Raw genomic sequence first — 25,721 nt, forward strand, 5'->3', positions numbered from 1 at the left:
ACGAAGACACCACGTGTGCCAATGACTGGCACAGGGACTCACTTTGACTCGGCTGTTCCGTGCACTTGCCTAACGGGTCTTTCCATATTCGAGACTTGAACGCCATTGAGGTCCCTTACGTCCGAATTATGTTGCTGTACCATATCACAAGACAATCCACTTGCATTCTATACAGGTGTTTTGTTGAAACTGTGTGAAGCATGGCACAGACTTTAAGTGTATTTTGTCGCAAATTCCATAGCTTAGCGTCCTGCATGGGCGGTCACCCTTACGCAGGGAGATCAAAAAAGTACACTGATTGCAGAACATCCCATGCCACCTGCACTCTTGTCAGGCCGATAAACCCGGGAACACATACTATCTTCTGAAGGACCGAATTCCAACAAATAAAGCGGGATATGGGATATCACGTGGAAGCCAACGGAAAGGCTGTTCATTCACGCCACAGCAGGTGTGTTCGTGATTGCTGCCGTGCTGCTTTTTAGACTGGTAAAATAATCTGGGAAAGGTCACATTGCATTGCTTACGGACCTTTGGATGTCGAAAAGAAGACGGCATTGGCAGCCGGCACGACGACGGAATATGGATCATGCACTTTGACGGACTCGTGAATGTAAGAGTAGGAACAGTGATCTCATCATTTCTCAGCCTGTTCCAAGAACTACTTTCTATCGAATTCGGTTCCCCCCGGAAATTTACACTTGTCACATCAAGAATGTTTTCGCGGACCACCGTCATCTCGACTTACTCTGAAAAGCGTGAGTACGGAACATGCACAAAAAACACACGATTACGACCAGGCGGCTGCTAGGGCTTCACAGTGTTACAACGCGCTGTCACTTGTTCTGGAGGAGTGGGTAATCTGAAATGTATTGCCAGCATTGGCTTCATAAAGATTCCGTGAAAAGACTCAGCAATCGAGTCAAGGTGCTTATACTGGAAAAAGCAATGATCAAACTTACGCTGCGGTTTGCGGTCCACACGAAAAGATAAGCTGGGAAAGCGCCATGGAACTCGACATGTGGTCATAAACATGAAATGCCAAAAACTCAGAGTTAAGGAAACGGGCGACCCGCAAAGTTTCAGATTGTTTCGCCGCTAGTCATTGTCCCATAACTAGCAAGTTACGAATGACTCGATCCCGGAACTAGGCAGTCTAAATTCATATACGACCTTTAGGAAATTCTTACAAGCTGAACGAAAACCGGTGTGGCGAATGCAATGTTATAGTTTTGTTCCGATCAATCGGCCCTATGCTTCACAATATTGCTCTAGTTTGAAGAAATAGCATTCCACGGGAGACAAATTAGACCCTTTTGAAAGCAAGGACGTTAGCCTGGCGTCAGAAGCAACCCATTTGCGGCAGAACGTGCTAGTCATAGACACTGGAACATTCTTTGAAAGGTTGAATCACGGGACACAATCAAACACATCCCATCTAGTGCCTCCGGACAATAAAAGACCGTAGAACCTACCTCCTTTATATATTTCTGCGGAAGATGAGGAAACAACACAGTAATCGGCCAGGGTATTCACAAACATAAGGAAAAAACTAAACATATGCCGGGTTGTATGTGGGGGGCGAGGGTCAGTGAAGGTGAAGGGAACAGCGAGCTTTCGTGAAGACTCAGGCATGCATCGATGAATTTGTTACCCACACCAGTACCATTTCATTAATTGTAGACTGCTTCCGTGCAAGCATGATTTCACTTACGGTGACCTGAGAAAAGAAAATCATTTGATCGTCGATTATAATCGTTACGTCTCAACAAAAGGTCATACACATCCGGCAGATATACGAAATATCAAATTGCTCTACTTTCCTCCTGGCTGATCTGTAACAGAACGTCAGCATGTTGCCTTCCGTATTGGTGGGAGTACTGTTTTCTCTTCGTGCCCCTGTAAGCGTGAGCAATAGCCTGTCTGCGACACCGCCACGAACACATTAAAGCTTGTTTTTCTGTGCTGGGTGCAACTTATCGGATATCACTTACACTTTGAGGGAACGGTACACACACAAGCAAATATTTGATTCTCATATTTAGCGAAAAGTGAAAACAACGATGTTAACGATCGATGCCTGGACGTCACCAGACGTTTTGACCTAGTGCATTCGCTACGAATGGCGACTACTAAATGTTTCCGCTTGTGGATGAGCTTCTTATTGATAAATTCTGTGTACCACCCTCTACAGAGTTCCTACTTTGACCTGTAGAAGTAACGGTACGGATAAACACAGCCAAAGCCCAGTAGCAGTCAAAAGCACTTTTTGAGACAGCTACTGACTCGGATATAAACCGCAGAATCGCTAGGTTGCAGCATCGCAAAGGATTTTGAGGTGTTGAACTGACTTACTCTGTGTTCAAAACACACAAAACACAGGTGTTGGAAAAATTGCGCGTATGTGAGAGCATATGCGACAGTCCCGAAATTCCCCGTCCCTTAACGCCGCACACCAGAGGGCCAGCCAATACCACGGTGCTCACTTGATGCTGAGGCGTAAGCGAACATAGAACACATTGCTATCGTTATTACAATAATGCAAAACACACTCCGGCTGTGAGGAGGCTAACTAAGAGTTTTGTGTCCACCTATCACCCAGAGCAATGAGAAGGTGGACGTCTCTGTCCGCCGGTAGTCGTGACCGTCCTTGCAGTCCAGGATACTTACGCTTTGACGATTAGAGAAGGTGAACGACGAATGACCGTTCCATAAAAAACATCAGGAAACGAAAAAGCCCATACATATGTGGCCACCAATAATCTTTCAAGACGCCGAGACGAGTCCATTTGTGGCCTCTTCGCAGTCTCCATCTCCTGGAACGGTCAAAAACACACTAGGAGCTTTCAGCCCCTATAATTGATCCAACTCCCTTGTCTTTGAAGCAAATAACTTGCTCAATTAAAAGAAACTACTCCAAAAGTCCAGCAAAGCTTTCTAGACTAGGGCTGTTGGGGAGGGCGGGGGTGGGGCTACAACAAATAGCACATTCGGACGCCACTACATTTCGGACTCACTCGCCTCTGAGAATGGAAAAGATAGCAGAAGGTGACGCCCATGCAAGACAGTCTGGCAAAAGTAAGCCACCGTAGCCTAGACATTGCTGCGCTCATATATAAGCAAGCACTACACAACCCACCGAAGATTATGCATACGAAAGAATAGTGTTTAAGATGTTCAACCCCGCTCTTTCGCGGCAGCGAAAATGCGTGTTGCACAAACCAAGCAACTGCCCTGTCACACACAGATGTGCAGCTTTGTGCTCCAGTGGAATGCCAAGTATTCTGTGCCTGCCCACACAGTTTAGTAATTTGAGCAGTCGCAATATTGCTTTTTGACCCAATGGACAGTCACTCTCATATGCAAAGGCCTTTGCCACCGTTACTTTGGCAACGCACTCGGTGTGTCAGAGGTCACTTACTTTCTGAATGCTTTCCTGTGCGCAGACAGCCCCTCCAAGAAGACGAGGAGACGTTCACGGAGCTTTAGAGTCTAAGGCAGAAAGAGCCATCACACTGAAGTTTGTTTACATCACCTCCCACACGGCCGTGAAATTTTGTAGATCACGGCTCCACAGCATCTGCCTGTTTGCTCAAGACGTGCATACTGACGAAATACTACCATGACTTACCCTGGGTAAACATTCAGGGACACATAAGAACACAGTGTTTGTACATTGAAGTTGAACTCGAAGTGAAGCAGGTAACGCCCTCCCGCACTCGCTGCAAGTACTAGACTTGCGGTATCTGATGTTACGCCAAACAATCGGTTGCAACGACGAGACACCTTCTACCATCCTTCACTGACAACACACTTACGTTATTCTAAATTCAACAGACACAAGCAAAACACAGATGTGAAAGAACTGGAGCGCCAGGGAGGAGGACAAATCTACGTTTAGATTACTTTGTGCCTCACCGAAACGCAGAAGCCGACGAACAAAGCGAATTGAGTCAATAAACTCAGTTCCCCAACTTTGGATCTTCACTGACACCGAAGAGACCGGATAACCGGAGTTGTATTACAGCTGCTGACTATAAATAGCAGCGTGGCGTCATATCGCACACTCACTCGGATATCGCTGAATCACATATGAGCGCAAAACACACAATTCATGATGTAGATAAAATAAGATGATTCGTGGATTTGACCCGATCCTGGCGAATCATAAGTAGCTTCGAGCGTCTGGAAGGATCCTGTATTACAGAAACTTACTGCTCTGTTTGGATACAACAGAAGATACGTGGCGGCACACCACAATTCATTTTTTACGCATTTCCAATGTCATCGAGTAAAACTCTCACTTCGAATAATACTTGCACGCCAATTCCGATCGTGTTTTAGCATCACGCGGGCAGTGCGCTTGATCTTTGCGGATGGAAGGCACAGGCGATGGCATCGGACTCACTGTCGGTAGAATCGTCTGAAATAGGTTACAAAAAAGATGTTCTTCGTGACCATGCTGGATTGCGAATGAAAAAACAGAAGCTTATACCCTGACATCATCGAGAAGTGTGCAACGTAAGCAATCCAGTGCTGCCAGGGAAAAAGAGTACTACTTTGCAGTCAACGATTGCTCACAGTCTGTCGCAAGCAAAGCCACACTAAAGTATAGTCAATGAGAATTTTTCCTGTCACTCGCCATCTACTCCCAGTGGCTTCTGGACTAAAACTTGTGCGATGACTAACAAAAAATGGATCCACAGCAGAATGATATGATGCCTATTTACTTTTATCAGCTGCTTTTGGAACGAGTTGTTCCCTAGCGATTGTACGTTTACTCACGCTGTAGAAATGATTTCACAGGCAAATTGAAAACCAAATTGTGGTGCGGAGAACATAAGCGATTGTGTCAGCAAACGGCACCACCCTACCCTCGTCCGTCGATGTCAGCTATCCGCGCGAATGGAAAGGTACACTGAACGCAATTCTAAACTTTAGAAAAGGGGGGCTCGTTTCTCAGACACTTCTCTTGGTCTGAGATACCACGAAGGGCGTATAACGTATCTATCACCCGCAGTACTAGAACTACTCTCGAGAAGAAGCCAACGCCTCAGTCTTTAAGGATTAACATGTCGCGCTGGCAATTAAGAGACTTACCCTTCTGTGCACAAGTCGTAAATCGAACAGCACACCATAGCTGTTATTACCTCAGACTCTTCAAGATCTACTGTGTTCACTGACGTTCGAGGAGGCGTTTGAGAAACCTAACGGAACCGTGCAAAAATGGGATCCTGAGTAATCTGCTGAGTGATTTGTTGTGGTTATGGAGACATACGTGTTGCTGTCAGAATATACACACAAAACCACCACATGTACGCGTAAGCGAACTCCCAGAAGAAAGAGCATGCCGTAGAGTTTTCCGTTCGGCGGAAGGAAAACGAAGCAAACTTGTTCAGCTGAGTGTTGACCTTACCCTTGGCAGGAAAAAAAAGGAAAAGGCAAGCCATTTACAATGATCTCTGCCGAGCCTTATAAAACTTGTATACTGATGAACACACTCCCTTCGGAGCGAAACAAAAAATTAGTGATTGATCAAAAAGCCGAACGCGGTAGCCGAAGTTTCTCTTCAGCATGGCACAACCGTTTGACGTATGGGGAATCTGAACTACTGCGGCTGATCTGCTTTGTGTTGGTGGAACCACTACAGAGTACTTAACACATAACTTACGTAGAACTGGCCGTTGACGGAAAAAAAGACATCCATACAATCGAACATTCCCGTAACTGTGAAGTAGAGCACCCATGCGTTAAAAGGAAAAGATGTCCTGCTCATGTGCAACCTGCCTTGACTTCGGAACCAAAGGACCAGTCTCTGGGAGACTGGCTTCATCAGTGGGCGGCTCTAGCAAGAAAACCCTTTAGCGAAGCATCCTTTCTGCACTTACATTCCACTGTACGGAAGAAGCAAAACACGTCTGCAAAACGAAATGAACCACGGAAACACACTGGCAGATGCGAAGAGTCGTGAGAACACGGTCGAAGGAGGAAATGTTTCCGTGGTCCGATGCAGTCGCCTTTCAGCCAAAGTGGGTCACTTACTAACACCTGAAATGAGCAACACACAAGGTGGCACCGGAGCAACAAAAATTGTGTGACAAAAGAGAGAACGCATCGCGAGAGCGAAACTACGTTTTCACGTCCTGCAAACGACCCCGCAAAAAGAACTGGGAGAAGCTGCATAACTCAACCCCCGTCTCGAGTCGACGAGGATTTTGATGCTGCTGCAGCGTGGCAGAAAAGTGGAATACAACTCACCCTGTAGACCAACAGCCCAAAAGTTGCAAGCGGCGATTCTTTAAAAAAATGGGTACCACACATATAGTATAAATTAGTTGATGAAGCATGAACAGCATTGAAGTGCTGTCTAAAAAATCTACTGCAAGGTAACCACACCGATTGTTGCGCTGCCCCGGAGCATGTCTACTTTGGCAGATGCTGTAAAGTCCTCACTTTTCTGAGGACAGAAAGACAGTGTAAAGGGCATAGCCGTACTACGGCAACACACAAATGTGGGCTTCAAGAGGAACAGGCTCAGTCCGCAGATCCACACGTGAACCGCAAATAACTTACCATTTGGAAACGTCTCTGGAAATATGTGAAACGGGCGAAGAGAGGGTGATGACAGAGGCATCAAAACACTGTCCAGCCTTTCTGAAAGAGCTGTCAAATTCTATACGAAATCAAGCATATTTGATAGCGCTCCTTTGTGACTCAAGCAAATGCGCAAACGAAAAGAAACGAAACGCAGGTGGCGGAAACCAGATGTTGAACTCTCTTGCTCCTGCAGTCGAAAGGTGCAAGCAGGAGGAGAACAGAATTCCAAACACTCCAGGGTCATCTATAAATCAGAAACTCACTCTCCTTGGAAATTGAAAAGTAACAGAGAGAGACACAAACATGTGGATAACCGCATCACTGTTGCCTACAGACGAAACATTCCTTACGTCGTGTGGCAATGTCTCGCTTTTGAAAACTAGATCCACTCTTGCATGACCTCAACTACCCCAGAAGTGATTCCATTAACAGTATGTCTGCCGTCACTCCAGAGAACGACTCTGCAATTTCACCTCCGTCAGTGTGTGTCAGTCTGTAGCCTTCTCGGTCTTTCAATACTGTGGCATACCCTGTAAATCGGGGAAACAGGGGAACAAGGAAGTAACGCAATGACTAATTTGCTTGGTCCATCTGTTGAGTGTGTAGCTTTCTCTGACTAAATATTGTACCTGTGCGAGTGAGTTGACTACCCCTGATAAGCGGAGAATGGTTATGGCATTTCATTGTCCAATATTATGCGAATCGTCTACGCTCCTAGTCTATCCGCTCGCTTCACCACAGATGGCATATAATTCAAACTGAAACACATCCACCTGAAGCTGATGAGGCTTTACTGTGAGCTTCCATTGCCGGCATGAAGCTGGAGCGGAAGATGCAGTTGACAGATTCTCCTTCTCGCAGATCTTGAGAAAGACGTCTGCGTCACTGCGAAGAGCTAGCATAGCACGATTCCAACACTAATCACTCAAAGCCCTCGTTGAAAGCGTGAAAGTGGAGAGAATGAACGAAGATACATGGACAACAGTGTCCCAGTGTCAGTGGAGGCAGATGGTTTTAGCATGCACGACCCTATGTACCATTTCCCACGTGGAAGGAGACTGTACTTTCGAGGCTCTGCGATATTTAAAAGCAAACCAGCGATTGGCTAGATTTGAACCGTGCTGATATATCCATCTCTTTGACCTGACAAGGATCCTTTCAAATGGCTGGAGTCCCAAAAAGCAACTTGTTCGATCACAATAGGTGTTAGAAGTTGATAGTGTTTAGAAGTACGTACTCGCGTGGGTGCTCTGAAAGACATTCACAATGTCATAAAACGTAAACAGACATCGACTACTGGTCGGTTCCTTGCTGCAACAGCAACTGCATACTCTCCCCAAGAAGAAGTTGTGTTGCGGTGCCACGCGCGAATAGCAACAAATGCAGTGCAGCAATGGGTTCCAGTGGCGGATCGCCTGGTCTGTAGATCTCACCTGGCTGTTTCTCTAGTTCCACTGAAAAAGCACAACACAAAAAAAACGTTACACAGCAAAGCGCTGACGACAGGTTAACTCTGGAGTTCGTCACTGGCCCCAACACTAGCTGACGCATGAATCCGCCGCGTTGGACAGCAGCTTCCGAAAACGAAGGGCGACTCACTCCGCTGATACTGCAATCCTGGAAGGCTTACAGCGAAACGCAACCTACCCTTTAGCGGTTTCAAGGACAGAAACGCCGACACACACAGAAAAAGCATGAGGAAGCAGCGGCAAAGCCTCTGAACCGTAAGAGGCCTCCATGGTGCTTCGGTGAGGAAATAATCAACTACTGGCAAATGGTGACGCAAGAAGAGAGACGACTACATAGCATCTGAGCCATTAAATGAGGCAAGGGTAACATGCGCTTCATACGCCTCATAGACGCCAGGAACTACCGCCTAAGCAACTGCTCCTCAAAACACCTACAATCAGTTTTTCGAACTGCATTCGCGCATCAAAATCAATGTCCGAAAGAAATCAACAATCAGCAAGAACATCCGCGCGCGCCAACAGATATTAACATCTGGTCTGCACAACAATGCTCAAGAAGATGACTCTGACTAAAGAAACCTTACCCAACACTAGCCCTGTATTTTGTTCTGGCAAGTGTCTATCGGTTTCGTAACCGCTTACTGATGCAACGTCTTTCTGCATGAATAGGCACAGAAGAATGCAAAGGGCTAAAATAAGCATGCGCCAGAGAACAGCAGGTCTCCGCAATACCAGAGCAGCCAATCGATCCCCACCTCTAACCGAACAGTGAATGCGTACGCCAGGTACCGTTGCTTCATTGGAATCACCATACTCCCCTTGGACTCGACGTGACAGTAAAAGTAACCCATATTACCGGAGAACGGGGTGCCCCCTGTACGTCACTTGTGACACCGGAACGTTTAATCCGTTCTGCGCAAAAACTGATCACTTTTCTTTCAGTTCTGCCTTATTCTCTTCGATTGAGAAAGACACCTTGCTGCAGCAAAGTGGTTTTCTGATTTTCCTTTAGAAAGCAGACACATGCTCCCCGTATCCGACTGAATTATCCAACTATTTTCAACCAGATATCGACCAATACGTCATGCCATAGCTAAGCTTACTATCAGCTGAAGGACACTCGCATGTTTGATAAAAAGTGACTTCCGTGCAAGCTGGTGCCACAGATATCTTGTTCTACCTGCCAAAACTGACACATTTCCGAAGAATTGTCAACTGGATGTATCTGAGTGCTGGCGCGTGAAAACGGATCATTGACTTTTGGAGACAAAAAAATCCAACTCTCTTACTCGTTCTATTCTCGCCTGTTGTTCCAGAAAACACCGAGACAAGTCATTGGTTTTCGGAAACAAAGCCATCTCTCCTATTCATTCCATTCTCAACTGTTTTGTAAGGAAAAGCGCAAGCTGACAGAAATTACTAGAGAATGAGTGTGTGCTGTAAAAGCCGACCTGATGCGCGATATATTTTATACTATTTTCACGTGTCGCCGACCCATTCAAAGACAGTGCCTCCAACTGGGGAAAACCCCACCCGATGGGCACCCACGAGCATGATGTACAAACAGTATATCGCAGACGAGGTAAAAACAGTGATTAGACTGCGCTTACTTGAGACGCCTGAATATCTTCCTTCAAGTTGAAAACAGAACACCGCGAAAATCAAACATTTGGCACAAACATAATCAAGTCAGAAGAAATTCTACGAGGTGAAAATAGCTGGAGTGTATACCATGCAGATGCTCGGCTGCCAAACACGTTTCACTGAAGCTGCTGTGTAATGCCACTCAGAGACAAAACGTCTGGTGGTAAGCGAAAGTGCAACACCCTGGCCTCGATGAAAGTAAAACCACAAGCAATTTGAAAGCGGTCTCCAAAAAAGTGACAGAAGCTCCTTGACGTAAAAGTGAAATGAAGAACCATGAGGCTGAAATGAAAGAACGTTCCCCTTTCACACAGTTCCACAAGATACCGAGCAATCGCAAGAAGGAGCAACACTGAACATGCTTACCAGAGAAGCCAGTGCGAGGTCACTATCACCTTCAATGCCTGGATGTAACAGTAATTCAGCGGAGCCTGGAGAACGACGCACTGTTTCCAGGATATCCCTGAGGGCCTCGGCATGCTGCTTTTCCATCCCTGCGGCTTCGATAAAACGCTCCCTCGGGTTCTGTTGGGCCAGTTCTTCCCGGCGGGCCCGCAGGTCGCTGAGTTCGTGATCCATTTGTTCAAAGCGGGTATCCCTAAATCTGTTTAGAGATCGATATGCTCCGAACGTCACAAACATGGTAACGGCGACAACTATCGCCGACCAGATGGCAGTGTTTGTCACAGTACCCGTGAAGAGCTTCTTCTTCGCGTTGTCATAGAAGGCCTTCCAACCTGGCTTGGCCACCTGAAGAGCTTTAGGAGTGGTAGACTTGCTTCCCTCTCCCACTCGTTTCTGCTTTGCAACCACCTTAGGTTTGTTCATTTGAGTTGCCCTGGCACCAGGAAGCAGAAGATTGTTTGTGCCTCCCAGATCCCCCAGCCATTCACCGTCCTCTCCGCTGTCATCTTTTTCCACCGGACGTGCAGCTCGGACAAAATTCAGGCCCCATATTATCCGAAGAACCGAATATACCGATCTCGTTTGATGCTTATCATGCACTGTGCACGGTGAGAATACAGCCGCAAGCAATAGGAAGAGGTACAGGTTCCGAGGGGAGCATACGAGGAAAAGCGGACGCTTTAAGATTGTGTGCCGTTCCATTGTGAAATAATGCTTTGAGATTCTGCAAAAGCTGCTTGACCTGATGTGTACCGTTTGCTCCTTTTTGGGCGATGGTAGTTGGACTGAAGGTGCTGAACCGATTATCAGAAAAGTCATGTCAATCGGAGCTTCACTTGAGGCTCTGAACACCTGAACATGTGCTTGTAACACAATATAGTTGACGCTCATCTCAGAGCCGACACTATGTTACCGTGTGCGTAGTCACGGATTCCTTTTCCGCTCTGAAAAGAACTCAACGCAGGCCACTTGATGACGGCGACCATGAATTCTGTGAAACCTACGAGAAGAGACGCCAGACAATCCGCACGTAGGTATACTCGTGAAAAGAGACGACAGCATGTTGCCACATAAAACATTGGTGAACAGTGTGATATTGCTTGACGCTTTTGCAGAAGGAGCTGGTAAAGAGGAAAATGTATGTCATACAGGCGGAGTTTTATCCGTCGACAACAGTCTTGCACGGACAGAACAACGCCACTCAGCTACAAATAGCTTGATGTGGGGAGTTCTTTGTTTGACTAGTAGTATGATGGTACTGACCGTAGTGGCATCTGATTACTCGTTGATTCTCACTGCAAATGTGAGAGATAACAGAATGCTTCTCCAGCACCACATTCACTCCCATGTGTCTGACAAAGCATTAAAACGACCTCTTCTATAATTGGACCGCTACTTCTGGGATATTTGAGTAATGTATTTCGAGTATGTAGTCAGCGTACAGCAGTGCAGCTTCGGCGCGCTAACCTGCCACAACCAAGTAGCAATATCCTTCACCGCCTTGCAAACCGCCTCCATTCCCACAAAACCACATGGCAAATCTACGTCTGCGAAACACGCCCACGCCGCGTCGCAAGACGCTTCAGTAACGCACGTCTAATATTTTTTGCCCGGTCCGGAAGATCGCTGGGCCCTTGGTGAAAAGAGAAAATGGAAACAGAGTGCAAGTACAGACAATGTTAAAGCAAACCAGAGACTGGAAGAGCTGCGATCAACGGCCGAACAAGCATGCGCGGTCCAACTTTTTCGACGCCGCTTTTATACAGTTTATACAGAGCAAGCTCACCGCACCATAGCACGCGTACGATTGCAGTTTTGCGTGACATGAATTTCCTGGCTGAAGAAACAGCTGAGAAAACGTTTTTCTGTCATCCATATATTGCAACGAGTAGGACTCAGAGGGGGCCCCGAGTACGGTCTCTCGACAATCTAGCCCATCGCCATCTGGAGTTGGGAAACAGCTGCGTCTCGGGTAAACACATATGGCGAAGGGCCCTGCAATCCCGGTGGTTCTCGCTAGCCTCACAGACAACGTAGAATATTATTGTTTATAACCCTGTCAGCAAGCCGCAAAGGGCTTTCTCATTTAAGGTGTGAAATGGGAGTGGGATCGGGCAGTACAGGTGCGAAATTTCTATATGCATGAAACGTTTTTCGCGTCCCTGAGGTGTCTCGTCTTGCGGAGCCAATATGCAGGCCTATAATCCGGTTACGCACTGCAGAAGTAGCTTAGCTGTGTAGGAAAAGTCCGAAGGCTGGAAAGATGACTAACTATTTGACTTTCCAATCGTTCACGATACAACATGAGCGTGCACCAAGCAAGGCAGCTGCTCAGCTCCGGGCATACATGTATATGCAGGGGGAAGTGGAGAGACAAATACATAATGGATGCCCACTCTCATATACCTGTGAATCAGAAGCTAAAATTCTGAAGCTCTGTGCGCTTTTCGCGGGTGTGCTGCTCTAGCGAGGCTGTGTTACGGTGACATAATAGGACGACAATAGTTGCGGCTCAAACACGTTGTTGCGAAACTGCGTCGCTGACGAAATATACGTTTGAACAATAGCGGGTCTAGCACCAGATACGTTCCTGTGTTTCTGAATGCTTTCCCAAGGAAGAAGTCACACACCGTGCCGCGAGATGCTTCATACGGGCAAATTCTCCGGACAACCGGAAGTTCTGTCAGTGTTGCTGAGAAGGATGTCGGGCTTAAGAGAATTTTCAGCAAAAACTTGCGTGACCCTTTCTGTGGCATATGTAGCTGAGAGTGCGGCAGCTCCGGAACTCAGAAGACCCAGTATCTTAAGTGACTCGGGCTTCTCAAATGCCCCTCCACAAGGAGCGAAGCGCGCTGTTGCAGGCCGGGGGAAGTTAGATGTAGGCAGTATCATGCACTACAGAAATAGTAACGAGATGGCAGTCATCCACAAACGGAGGTACACTCTACAGATTCGCTGGTGGAAAAGGAGGAAAGCGGATCAGTGATGTGGCGTAACCATCGCGACGGGGCGGTAAGATGACTAACCCTTTGACCTACCACTCGTTCACGCCACGGCGTGAACGTGCACCCAAGCTAGACGGCTGCACCGCTCTGGGCGCACATGTATGTCCGGATGGAAGTGGGGAGACAATTATTATCGGGCGTATCCCGCCAAGGCAGGTGTTCGAGGGCGTGTCAACCGTTTTAACAAGACAGGGCATCCGCGCTGTACCCTTATTTTGAGAGCGTGACGCTCCCACAATGGATCTGTTCTGTACGGTAGCTCTAAGTCCTTCGGTCGTTGTACTTTGACGTACTGGCAAGCGAGGCTAGGATGCGCTGCTGTGTGCTCTGTCGAAGTCTTCCTAGGCACAAGCTAGGGAACGATGCAACCAGCTATTCACCTAAGGGATGTTATGATGCATGCTCCAAACGCGTGTATCCAGTAAAAATATTGTTGCGTGGCCGGATCAGGCTGTCGGTACGCGACCACGCGTTCACAAAAGGATTTACACTTTGTGTCCAGTAAGAACACACAAATGACGCACAGTATCAACCCGCCGCATGTGCGCCCAGTCATGTAAACGGTGGTGGCACAGAAAGAGTTTTTCTTTTGGTGTTCTCTTCAGGTTGCACTGGTTGGACCTGCTGTGACAGGAGCTTCTTTAGTCTGAAGGAAGTTGCTGAGCAACAGGCGTAAGAAATGCCACTCAACAAGGCGGTACTAGCTTGAATGGCGCTAGCAACGATCAGAGTTTTCAGAATGGAAGAATCACCTGATTGCCCGCCTTCTGCGTGTAGCTGGGCCGTATACAGCGATGCGTTGTACACGCCGAAGAGGATCCACACAATTTGGAGAATGCTCATGCATACGGCGAAGGCACCAAAGACGGCCAATAATCTCTGGTCTGCATTGAACAAGAAGCATAACGTCTTTCAGACAGCGCTCTGCTACCTTTGTGACGTGGCGACCTGGGACACGAGCTGTCCTGAAGTGACTTCAGTGTTTCTGTCTTGATCTCCCCGTTGCCATCTTCCCTCTATGCTGCAATATTCAAATACGTTAATTTTACTACCTGCGTCGAGGGTGTCCGAATCGGCACCAAAGACAGCAACAGTACACTGGGGCCACAAAGAAAAGACAGGCGTTCACCACGTTGCCTTCTTAACTCATGCCTGACACTGTACGTGGCCCCTTCATGGATGGATATCCTTACGGAGGCTATCATCAAGCGGCATCTGGCAGTCTGTTTCTAATGCTCGAACTGAGCTATCTGGGGCTGTCGAGTATCAAGGGAGGCTCTTAGGCAAGCGATCGTCTCCCACATGGGATCTGTGCTATGCATAAGGTTTTGAAATACACATGTTGAAGCATGCGGGAACCATATTCGTTCGTGAGCGTTGTTTATAGCTGACGCACAAAGAAAATTGAAGACGATCGCACTTGGCTCTCGACTTTCTTCTCCTTCCCGAGGGCTCTTACCTTTTCTTTGGATGCCGCAGACCCCAAAAGAAAACACTGCAGCCGCAACCGCGCATTCCAGTACGGCGGACACAATGTTTACAGCTTTTTGTGAAGCTGCCAGGCTGGCGACGAAGCTGGCGACGACAAGACAGATCGACGTGATAATGCTGAGGACGACAGATCTGACAGTTTTATTCACTTGATTTGGCAGTGACGTGAATTCGTCAGAATGCCCCTTCTCTAAGGCAAAGGAAATTTCCGAAGAGGAACCGGTCTCCATTGAGCAGGTTGTATTCGGCAAAACTGGCAGCGACAAAATAACGAAGAAATCCGCAGAACCAGCTGAGTACGATATTCTCGTTGATAATACGTTAGTCTTAATCCAGATCAGAAAGTGCGTTTTTCTTCATTAAACATAATGGATAATGGCTTATCTGTGATGTGTCTGCACTCATGCCATATACGATTTGCATAGCCAGATAGACATTGGTACACGCGGACACGTCCATGAGTGTAGCCTTGACTTGTTTTATAGGTGGGAATCCTTAGGCAGTCCTGCAGGGCATGACCGATTGACAAAGATTACAAATATGGTGGAAGGAGAAGTGAGGATGACCGCCGCCGTGTAGGAGTTGAGAGTTGATTAGAAAAAACGGTACACGTGCGGAGCAAGCTATCCCTCACCTAGGTGCCGAGCGATGACATAAGAAACAGTCTAACATTTTTGAGGCGGAATTTCATTCTGGAACGACTTCGGTACTTGCTACTAATTTCCTCGATACGCGCACGGTAAAAAATTGTTTGAGTGTTATAATAGGCACAGGCTTAAAAACTCAGAATTCAAAGAACCGCTCGGGCACGTTTTGGTGGAGCAAGTTATACCGTGTTTCTCCTACACAATCCCCCAAAACTTCGGCCCTGCAGCTTTCCTCGTCAACTGTATGAAAGACATAATGCAAACGATTCCGTGAAAATTATTTCGAAAACACGCCTCACATTCTCTTCATACGAGGGTTGTTTAAGCGGTTTACAGTGCCCCACAACACCAGTCCCGCGCTGGCAACAGGTGGAAGTATCTAAGCTGACAAATGAGAATCGTGCGCTAAAAACTGTACATCAGTGTAGCAAAACGAAATTCTGAATCAGGCTTCAGCTGGCTTGGTTAGGATGAAAAATTGATCTCCGTTGTTGAGAAACAACTGCACATTCTTGGACTGTTCATGCCGCCCGTATGGCCACAGAAGAAAACAGTCTCCTTATCAGACAGAAGAAAGAAAAACGGATATTTCAATGCTTGATTTGAGGCAACTCACCGTAATTTGTTAAGCGTGGCGAACTTCACGACGTGTGTTGCACAGCCCAGGAGTGCAAGGGCTATCATCTTCGACAAACAGGATGACTACAATCTGCTGCCGACAACCTCTGCTGCAAATGTAATGCCAGAGCAGCTGTTGTAACTCTTGTACCCGACGTGCAGGCTGTGTTTCCGATTTTGCTGCCACACAACACCAGCCACCGTGTCCGGTTTGCTGGGAGTTTCTACAGTTTGCTTTTAGTCGCGCCAGTGTCAACGCGGTGGGAGTCAAATCGACTATCGTGGCTATTGCCTGAAAGTGTAGCTAAGTGCTTGTTTCGAGTTTGCTGAGGACGAAGCGCCAAGTTGCTGGAAGGAGAAGTGTGGCATCTGGTCTGTGATGTGCTGGTTGTACACTGATACTGGTGAAATGAAGAGACTTACACCATACATTCAAGAGTGAACAGCTACATCAGGGGAATCACTGTACCCCTGAATTTCCTGACCTTGCATCAAGTGTAGAATGCGAGGAAAGAACGAGTCCCCATCATCAGCTTGATTGGAGTTCAGTTGACCACTGCCCACGAAACTCATATAGACCTTATGGGGTATGCCACAAATTTAAGATACGAGCAGGGCTCTGCCACTGCACAAACAGGCCTCTCCGCGTTTTCATGTCCACACATAACCGACTCCTCGAGAGTCTGTCTGACACAGCAATTGCACCCCAACGTCAGCCAGATCAATCGCCAACTCGTCTGGTGCTGATCGCCCCCTGGAAAAATTTGTGTACAGAAAAGCTTTGTGCGTGTGATACGATACGCTGCCTAGCTACTGACCAGTGCAGTGCAGTCGTTGCAAGGGCTCCCCCCACGCATTCCTGGTCTGCAAGGGAGCAAGTCAGCTTTTAACTTGAGGAAAATGTCGGGATCGGGGAACCATCGGCGGCCGCCCCAGCAATTTGAGAGAGCTCGAGGACGATGCTCCTCGTCGGTTTATTCTTTTGGAATCTTGGCCGTGCACTAACACGGTCTTTGGATGGTCAGCAGCCGCGAACAGAGTACCTACTGACGTGGAAAAAACACGTGAACCAAAGCGTCAGGCTCCCTCTGTTCTAAACTGCTCCAAGCATTGAGCACCTACTGCCACATTGACCGAATCTCCAGGGTGAACTGCGAATTGTTCGTATGCCTTAAAGGACCAAATACTGTCCGACTCTTCGAATTTAAAGAGAATGTGTCCATGTCCCAGACACTAGCAGCTTCAAGTGGGTTTGCTGTAAGGTGATTCATTCCATGTTACAAAGGAATATGGAAAACAAGCTTGATTCGAGCTGGTACCGCAGGTTTACAGTTGCAATTGGTCGACTTCATCAGACGGATGTAAAGGCATGACACAAGCCAACGGAAGAAACCCTTGAAAAGCACTGCCATCGTCTAACACAGATAAAGGCCCCGAGAAAGTCGCCGTTTTGCTCGCTGTGCCACGCGCGGTACACGCCGACATCAGATCTCCGCATTACTTCCTCTTCTTTGTGGCAGTGGCCTCGTCTTCTTTTTCACTTGGACTACCGGCGGAAGCCTGTGCTCTACAAACTTTTTCCCAGTCTCTTTTTTCTTCACGGTAGGCAAGAAACGCGTAGCTCAGCATAACAACATTCACGAGAACGATAGCGGCGATGTTTCCACACATGTTCGCAGCATCACGTAGTCCGTCGTCGTCGGATTTTGATTGCATATGTTTTAACATGACCAAGACAAGCCGAGGTAGAACCAGAACCGTAGATATCGGAAGAACTGCCATCAAAATCGCAAAGAGGAGAAACTTTATCAGGACAGAACTATTCTCCGGGTTCCGCAGAATGGCGAGCAACACCCGGCCACGCGAAACTGGCCGGTGTTGATGCTTTATCTCCTCTTCTCTTTTCTTCTGCTGGGTAAGCACGGAAGAAGAAATGTGTGCAGATGAGTCACCACTAGCAGACGAGGAAGCTGGGGATTTGGACTCTTCATTGCCCTGGCGCTGAGAAGAGGCTCCGCTGCCTCCGGGAGAGGTTCCCCGCACAGACGTCGGCATTGTGCTAAGGAGACGGGAAGGATTTGGGCACACACAATAAAATAAGAGGTTTATCAGAAGAGCGAGCTAGCAACCACATTCACTGTCTCCAGTTCCCCGTCACTTGTACCTAACACTAGACTGGGCACGAAGGTGCAATAGAAGTGAGTGTTTGAGGGGAAGGAGACAGTGCGACACTTTACAAGTGCCGGCAGACGGTTTCCAGTCCTCTACTGAAGGCGTCTCAAACCCTGTTTTATTACCGAGACAGCGGAAACCAGCTATTCGACACACGCCCGTAACCGCCTTCAAAACTCAGCCAAACACTTCTGCCTATGCAGAGAAACACTTTCCCCTTGGTCTTTTGTCACCGCGTCGTCAAGATATCAGCAAACGTTCGTTTAAATGTGTTTCACCGTAAACAGTCTGTGAAGACACAGGTTCAGGATCCGAGGCGACTGCTGCGACAGCTGATCCTCTCTTTTCTGTGCATGCAATGTCGCGGCCCTTGAGGTTTGAGACTGCATGCAAAATTTGCTGACCGGCGGCTTTCAAAAAACAGCAGAAAAAGAACCATTTGCCTCATCGTATCTCCCACCTCGACTGCCAAAAGTTTCCCTCTGCAGGATCTTTGTTTTTGTCTTCCGAAGCTTCGCGCGCGGCGTTGTGGGGGCTTCCATTCATCTCAGTTTCTTGCTGATTCTTGCCCCTCTCTGCGGCAACATCTGGCGCCCACGCTTCTTTGGACTCCACTGTTGCACTCTCAACGGGGGATCCTGTTTCTGTCGTCTCCCGGAGGAGAGTTGATTCCGTCCTGCAACATTCGCACATCCAGAGCGTTCTCCGTGGTGACAGGTCGCTCACCGTGCCACGGGCGGACTATATATTGTTATACATTCTATAATTTAACTAAAAATTTAGAAATAAATAGACTTTTAAATATTTATGTTATATATTCAACTAATAAAAAAAATCTCTGAAAAAACTGTCTGTTCGCGTGGTTGCAGCACTAGGGCTGTATACAGAGCTCGAGACCAAGCGCGCCGGGGAAGCTCGGGAGAACGGGGTTTCCGCAAAAACCTGTTTTCATTTGAGAACTCTGACAAACAAGGCCTGGTCTAAGAAGAAGGAAGAGGCGAGACTCTTTTCACCTTCGCGTCGAGGAGGCAATCAATTTCTTCTTTCTTTTTCTCATTGCTAATCTCCAACCTGCATAACTCTTCTGCTCGTCGTCCTCTGATGCCTCCGGTGTCCTGACGCGTGGTTCAGCCTGTGTTGACCTCGGTTTTCCCCTGTCCACGATGGACACCGCACTGAACTCGAAAACAAAGGCCGCCGGCCTATCCGATCCGGAGACGGTCGTCAAGAAGAAGAAAAGCCGAGAAGAGGACGTCAAGAGTCCAGCCCCGGACGCGTCTGCTTGTCCCACAATCTCTGCTTCTGCCGTGTCGCCCACTTTCGCCTCTCTCGGTCTGTGCTCGGAGCTATGCGCCTCCGTTTCAACTCTGGGGTGGAAGTCGCCAACAGCCATCCAGTCCGAGGTCCTGCCGTACGCCCTACAGGGTCGAGATATTATTGCGCTGGCGGAGACCGGAAGCGGGAAGACTGCTGCATTCGGCCTGCCTATTCTTCAGCGGCTGCTTCAGCGGACGCAGCGATTCTACGCGCTCATTCTCGCCCCCACGAGAGAACTTTGCCTCCAAATTTCTCAGCAAATCCTCGCCATGGGCGGCACCCTCGGCGTCACGGTTGTGACGCTTGTAGGCGGACTCGACCACAACACGCAGGCCATCGCGCTGGCAAAGAAACCCCACGTCGTCGTCGGAAGTCCGGGAAGAGTCGTCGACCATCTGCAGCAGACGAAGGGCTTCAGCTTGAAGAGTGTCAAAGTACGCGGCTGTCTATACAGGTTTTACTCAAAGTTATATAAATTCGAGATTCTTGAATAAGGTGTAAAGAGCTCCGGTGGTTTACGGAAAGAACGATGCAAAGCCTGCTTCTACTTGAGAATCTAGATTGAAACTTGCACAGTTGAGTTCTGGTAGAAGCGTTCACGTTTTTTTCGCACTCTAGCTCATTCCCTGAGACTGTATAGAATGTGGCCAACCCGTCAGGTTGTGAGAGATGGGAATCAGCAGCGGGAGAAAAACACTCTTAAGAGATAGTGCTGAAGTTATGGGTACACGAAACTGTCTAGAAGTGGGGTTTCTAGGTTTTTCTGAGCCGAAGGCTATTTATTTGCTTTTACTCCTTCGGGACCGCATGCGGGGGCTTGAGAAGAGGCGCGTGTCTCTGTCTGTGGCAAAGGCCCAGTAAGCTGGCTGAAGGAACTGCGCTGTACTTTGCCGGGTCTTCACCTCTCCCATCGCCTCCCACCTTTTTTCTCGTTCCACTTTCTTCCAGGTTCTTGTGTTGGACGAGGCAGACCGTCTTCTCTCCCTGGACTTCGATGCCGCCCTCCAGGTTCTTTTGGAGCACGTTGGGAGTCCAGCAGAGCGACAGACGATGCTTTTTAGCGCGACAATGACGACCAAAGTCTCGAAGTTGCAGAAGGCGTCTCTGAAGAAGCCTGTGAAGGTCGGTGAAAGGTCGTCGGTGGGGATGGGTCACGTCGTCAAACTCTCTGTTGAACGCAAGCCAATCCAATCTGATGGTGTAGGGAGACGTTGATGGTGACGCGCAGGCTTGAAGGAGCGAAGCGCAGAGCGAATGTGTAAGGCCTCACAGAGAGAGATCGTCTGATGGGGTGCTCTTCCCCTCTCTGCTATGTTCTGTCTCTCACTCAGCTCGAGGTGAACAGCAAGTACGACGTCGCTTCGCATCTGCAGCAGCACTTCCTGCTCGTTCCTTTCAAGCTGAAACACACGCACCTGGCTGCGGCTCTTCTTCACCTGTCTCCGTCCTCCGTCATTGTATTTACAAACACTTGCGCGAACGCCCGAAAGACCGCGCTCTTTCTTCGCCACCTCGGCTTTCAGTCGGTGCGTGCGTCCCCCAAACGTAGCGGAGTTTCCAGACGTGAACTGTGTGGAGGATACGAAGGTGTGTCGCAGGTGAAGATCTCACGTTTTGCATACCGCTAAATCCTTTTCTGGAGGAAACGGTCTCGCCCCCAGGCGACGCCTCGTTCCTGCCTCCCTCATGCCCGCTTTTTCTGCGCCTGTGTCTTCTGCGCGTGTCTGGTGGGTCATTTTGAGATTCCCACGAGGAGCAATCAGAAGGGTCCTAAACAAGTATGTCGTGTGCCGAGAAGCTTGCCGTTGTGGCGTTGTGTCCGGGTCTCCTTTCCTTTTTCTCCTTCCTCAATGCTAGAAAATACTATACACGGACGATGCAAATAGATAGCTGGGACGTGAAGGCGCATCTGAAATGCTACACACCCCTTCAATTGGTAATGCGTTGGTGCAGTTGTTGTACAAACACGCAGCTACTTGCTGACACAGTTGGCACTGAGGCCTTCTGATCGTTAATGAGAGACCTTGTCTCCCGCTTTCGTTTGCTCTTCCTCCCGCAGGTCTGTCTACATGGGAAGATGACGCAGCCTCAACGCATCGGCGCACTGACCAAGTTCCGCGCTGCAGAGACAAGTTGTTTAGTGGCGACTGAAGTTGGCAGTCGTGGTCTCGATATCCCCCACGTTCAGATGGTCATCAATTTCGATGTTCCTCTCTCTTCCAAGGAGTACATACACCGCGTCGGTCGCACGGCTCGCGCAGGAAGAACTGGACGAGCACTCACGATCGTCACTCAGTAAGACGTGAAAGTCCCGACTTGAGACTTCTGTATCTCTCCATTTTGCGATTCATCACGTTGTCCTGCTTCCTCGCTGGTCTCCAACTTCGCCTAATGGTTGTCGGCTCTCCACCTTGTCGTGCATTCAACTCAAACGCGGAAGTGTCTCTCTGGCTCTCTTCCCGGTCATTCCTCGTTCGTCTTGGCACACTGCGGGTTCGTCTTGGATCTGCTCTCTGGCATTCTTTTGGACTCTCCCCAGATACGACGTCGAGGCCTACCAACGCATCGAACACGCACTGGGACAGAAACTCGAGGAGCTGACTGTAAGCGCGCAGACGGGGTGGCCACGGGCGCGAACTCGAGACAGGAGCGCAGTGAACAGAACACAAAGTATAGACGGGAAGGAGGATCCGGTGGAGCTTTGAAAGTGAAGGTAACGAGGGAACGGAGAAACGGAGGAAACACAGACAGCAAGAGGCGTCAAGAGAAACGCGACAACGCAGAGTTGCTCGCGTCTCGGGTCGCCGTTCTTGGGGTCGTGTCTCCGTTTTTTTTTCATTTTTCACCTCTGCGGTCAGGGCCGTGTTGGTCTCCTCGATTTTCTCAGTTTCCATTCGTCTTCTGCTGCTGTGTGAGATACTAACGCTGGAGGGTCCCCACTCGTTTCTGTGTGTCTCATGCTGCTCCACTTTCTCCATCGCCTTTGTTGCACTCTTCCGGGTGCTGTCTCCTCCTTGAATTTTTCGCATGTCCACTGAGCCTTCTTTCTGACCCTTTTCACCGTAGGAGTTGACTGCGACGGAGAAGGTCATGCCTCTTCACGAAAAAGTTCTGGAGGCTCTGAGGTGAGCAGACACGAGGGAGGAAAAAGGAGTTGGGAAAAGGCCTCAAACGGCACAGGAAATGGACTCGGATGACGAGTCTTCTTTCGGCGGTACTGACCGTGGCCACACCTGCCGAAAAAAAAGATGGGGCACCAAGCGGGAAGACTTGTCGGTACGCTGAGGCGCAAACAATGCCAGAGGAGCAACTGTGTTGGATCGACGAGGGAGATGTTGCACGGAAATGTTTCAGCGAGAATCGAGAGTGACCTGTAGGGCCCCGGCGGAGAGAGCCGAGAAATCAGAAAGAAAGCCTGTTCCGGGTGACCATGGGTTTTCAGGAGGAAGCGCATTTGTCCCACGAGAGGCAGAAACTGACAGAAAGGCGTTTAGAGGATAAAGTTTAGGACCTCCAGGTTTCGTTCGATGGTTTTGAGCCCTGAGGCGACTGACTAGTCGACGGGTCGTGCTGTATATTAGGTAGTTCCCGAAAAACTCTAGGCGAGAAAACGGAACAGCGGACGTCTGCGGCCGTAACAACCATGTCGAATTCACAACTGAGAGAAGAAGCAGCTGACACTCGACAGGGAAAGACACGCATCAGCGAGGCAAGATGAGCCCTGGACTTGTGCGTGCTTTGTGGACCCCCGAAATGACAAACGAATCCGTGCAAAGCTAGCCTGGGGCAAAGAACCTAGAAATCTCATCATAGAGCGGATGTATTGCATCTGGAACACAGCTGATCGCGAAGTCCCTCAATGTCATAGGATGTTGAGACCCACCACTGTGAGCTGTCGTCAGCAGTCCAGTGAAGTACACAGGATCAACTCTTCCGTGAGCCACGTCACAGACACTCTAGAAAGCGTGCAGGCTGTCTTCGTTTTCATCACAGAGAAAAGCAGGTGACGGCGAGAGGCGAAACAGTTCGACGTCGTTGTGGTTCTTGTTTCTTTTTAGGTCCGCCGAGCTCGAAGCTCGAGAGGCGGACGAGGCTGCCCTCGTCCAGAAGGCAGCGAAGAAGAAGAGAGGAGCAGGGAACAAGAGATCGTCTGGTGCAGGGAAGAAGATGAAGCTAGGATGAACAGCAGAGAAGCGCGAATGAATTTGCAAAATGGACTATGAGTTTTTTCTGTCATTCAAGAATATTTTGTTGTTTCTCTTCTGCACTACTCGTCCTCCTCTCTCTTTTGCCCTCGAGCGTGACTGAGACTCTTTTGAAAGTGCGGCATGCGTGGCCTGTGGATTCTTTGTTCTTCTGTCGGACACAACATACGTTTCAATCTTCCGGCTTTCCTGGGCACCAGATTGTTCTATGGAGTAGCTTGGCCGTTTCTTCTTACTTCCCAAAAGTGATGTTTAGAAGAGTCGCGATGCAGCTGTGAGATGTCGACCAGCCACAGACACATACGCAAGAACGACCTCGAGTGTGACCGAAGTTGTTGTAAATCAAAGTGCCAGAGACCTGAACTTCACGTATAAGAGAAATCCAAAGGACTTCTTTCGAACTGAGATCCGCGGCTTCGACTGCCACAATGCAGCGCCTGAAAATCTGGCGTTCGAGCAACGCCGTCTAGGTCGCAGAGCGTCAACAACGTCATGCGTCGCGTAAAAACGTATTTATGTTAGCATATACTGTCATTTACTAGTGTGTATCTGCATCCCTTAATCTATTTATGTATATTAATCTACATTATCCATTGACCGATCTCTACATCCATTAAGCTATTTATATATATTCATCTATAATCAACGATATCTAATGATCTATGTCTATTCGTCTGCGTCTTCTGGTGTACACCTATTGATCTAGATTGATTAGTCTCTAAATATATCTCCATATACCTATGAAATAATGTACACTGATGTGTATCCTGCAATACCTCTTAACCTACACCTCTAACCCTAGAAAGAAACAGGTGCACGGTGTAGAAATAGGCACTTTGGCTCCCAAAAACTTGGGTTCTCAGGCTTCGCGGGGACAGAGACGAAAGGCATGAAAGTGTGAATGAGGGAAGAAGGAATGAGACGCAAAAAGGAAGCTTTGCGTTTGTGTTTGAAACTGCATGCGCGAAGGAGAGAATCCAGCAGCCTTGACTTTGTGACAGATCACATCTGTTAATCTCTGACGATACTAACGTCACCTTTAAGCGCGGTATATACATCTGCAGACTTGATGGCTGTGTGAGTTTGTGTGTCCGCTTGAGAGCCCGAATGACACCTGAGCAAAGGACCGTTCGTCGCTTTTATCTATCTAGGGCTCCTGCTTGAATCCGAATTATAAATTGGAATTCTGTGAACGTTTTAACAAAAACGTAGTGCATACTGGAATTTAGGTCGTGACAAAAGAAGGCCCTCGTAAGCCCATAAATTTCCGTCTTTGCTTTCACTGAACCAGTTTCTTCTTGTTATTCTCAGAACCCGAAATAAGAGCTGCACATAAGAATTTTCAGTCCTTTTCTTTACCAGAGCTAGTTCCACTACAGTGATCATTGTGAGCGACTAGCTGAAGCTCTGAAAAGCAGCGACCCCCACGCGGCTGCGAAGCCGAGAGAACAGGGCAAACAAGTTTCGGGAAAGACTGTTTCGCCGAAAAAGAAAATACGGGGGTTTGTGCCTTTTTTCTTCGGCCGGAAGAATACGCGGCAAACACACAGCTACACACTTTTTTTTCTCATGGGCCCGTTTGCTTTGTCCCTCGTTCTGGAACCTTCAAGTCGACACAGCCTCTTCGTCCAACGGCGTTTCAGAGCGCCACAGAGAGTCGTACCGGCTGTACCTCGGATTTGAAAGATGGTACATTCTCCCGACCCGAGAGCTCTCTGTGAAGAACACGACTCCTCAGGTTCTCGAACCTTGAAAAAGCCGACTTCCTTGTGGGGCGTCACAAGACTTGGTATCTGCTTAAAAAAACCACAACACCCCACTGGAGAGAACGGGAAATACGGCAGCGGGCCAAAGGCGGACGACCGAAGAGGCGACTCTCGCAGTAGGGTTCTTGCATGTCTTTGTTTGTCGACTCCAACTTCGCTTGTGTTACCACGATTTCGACGAGTTAAATGTGTAACTTTGAGTCAATGGAAAGAGGCCTTACAGAAAATGTTGTCGGAACCATTTACAATCATTATACCTACATTTTGCTAAAGCAGTGTGTTCTGTCTGAGTCTCGGGGACCCCAAGAGCTCGACGGGGAGAAAGGGAGAGACAAAAAAAAGTGACAGAAGAGACGCCGAGAGCCGAAGTTTGCTGGCGTGTGTG

General features: G+C 48.4%; 5 protein-coding genes across 5 annotated transcripts; 2 read left to right on the forward strand and 3 right to left on the reverse strand.

The window, feature by feature from the left end:
• Positions 1–5,450: 5,450 nt before the first annotated feature.
• On the reverse strand, positions 5,451–6,115 carry TGME49_279355 (hypothetical protein; the record flags this gene model as incomplete). Its single annotated transcript, XM_018781836.1, has 3 exons — positions 5,451–5,677; positions 5,889–5,894; positions 6,043–6,115. 3 exons carry the CDS (start codon positions 6,113–6,115, stop codon positions 5,451–5,453), a joined length of 306 nt encoding a protein of 101 aa, XP_018636207.1.
• An 895-nt stretch (positions 6,116–7,010) lies between these two features.
• TGME49_279350 (hypothetical protein) lies at positions 7,011–11,935 on the reverse strand. Its single transcript, XM_018781835.1, has 4 exons — positions 11,583–11,935; positions 9,677–11,115; positions 7,835–8,051; positions 7,011–7,671 (listed from the first exon to the last, which is right to left on the reverse strand). The coding sequence occupies exon 2, from the start codon at positions 11,004–11,006 to the stop codon at positions 10,017–10,019; it is 990 nt and encodes a 329-aa protein (XP_018636209.1). The 5' UTR covers positions 11,007–11,115; positions 11,583–11,935; the 3' UTR covers positions 7,011–7,671; positions 7,835–8,051; positions 9,677–10,016.
• TGME49_279345 (hypothetical protein) lies at positions 11,844–14,476 on the forward strand (the record flags this gene model as incomplete). Its single annotated transcript, XM_018781834.1, has 2 exons — positions 11,844–12,087; positions 13,726–14,476. 2 exons carry the CDS (start codon positions 11,844–11,846, stop codon positions 13,794–13,796), a joined length of 315 nt encoding a protein of 104 aa, XP_018636208.1. The 3' UTR covers positions 13,797–14,476.
• A 2,697-nt stretch (positions 14,477–17,173) lies between these two features.
• On the reverse strand, positions 17,174–18,787 carry TGME49_279340 (hypothetical protein). The gene has a single exon (XM_002371933.2). It carries the CDS (start codon positions 17,929–17,931, stop codon positions 17,374–17,376), a length of 558 nt encoding a protein of 185 aa, XP_002371974.1. The 5' UTR covers positions 17,932–18,787; the 3' UTR covers positions 17,174–17,373.
• On the forward strand, positions 18,490–23,974 carry TGME49_279330 (DEAD/DEAH box helicase family protein). The gene is made up of 7 exons (XM_002371932.2): positions 18,490–19,799; positions 20,314–20,487; positions 20,697–20,891; positions 21,425–21,660; positions 21,905–21,968; positions 22,432–22,490; positions 23,424–23,974. The coding sequence occupies exons 1-7, from the start codon at positions 19,212–19,214 to the stop codon at positions 23,545–23,547; spliced, it is 1,440 nt and encodes a 479-aa protein (XP_002371973.1). The 5' UTR covers positions 18,490–19,211; the 3' UTR covers positions 23,548–23,974.
• The last annotated feature ends 1,747 nt before the right edge of the window (positions 23,975–25,721 follow it).

The sequence above is a fragment of the Toxoplasma gondii genome, chromosome IX, assembly GCF_000006565.2.
Source record: "Toxoplasma gondii ME49 chromosome IX, whole genome shotgun sequence".
Lineage (NCBI taxonomy): Eukaryota > Apicomplexa > Conoidasida > Eucoccidiorida > Sarcocystidae > Toxoplasma > Toxoplasma gondii.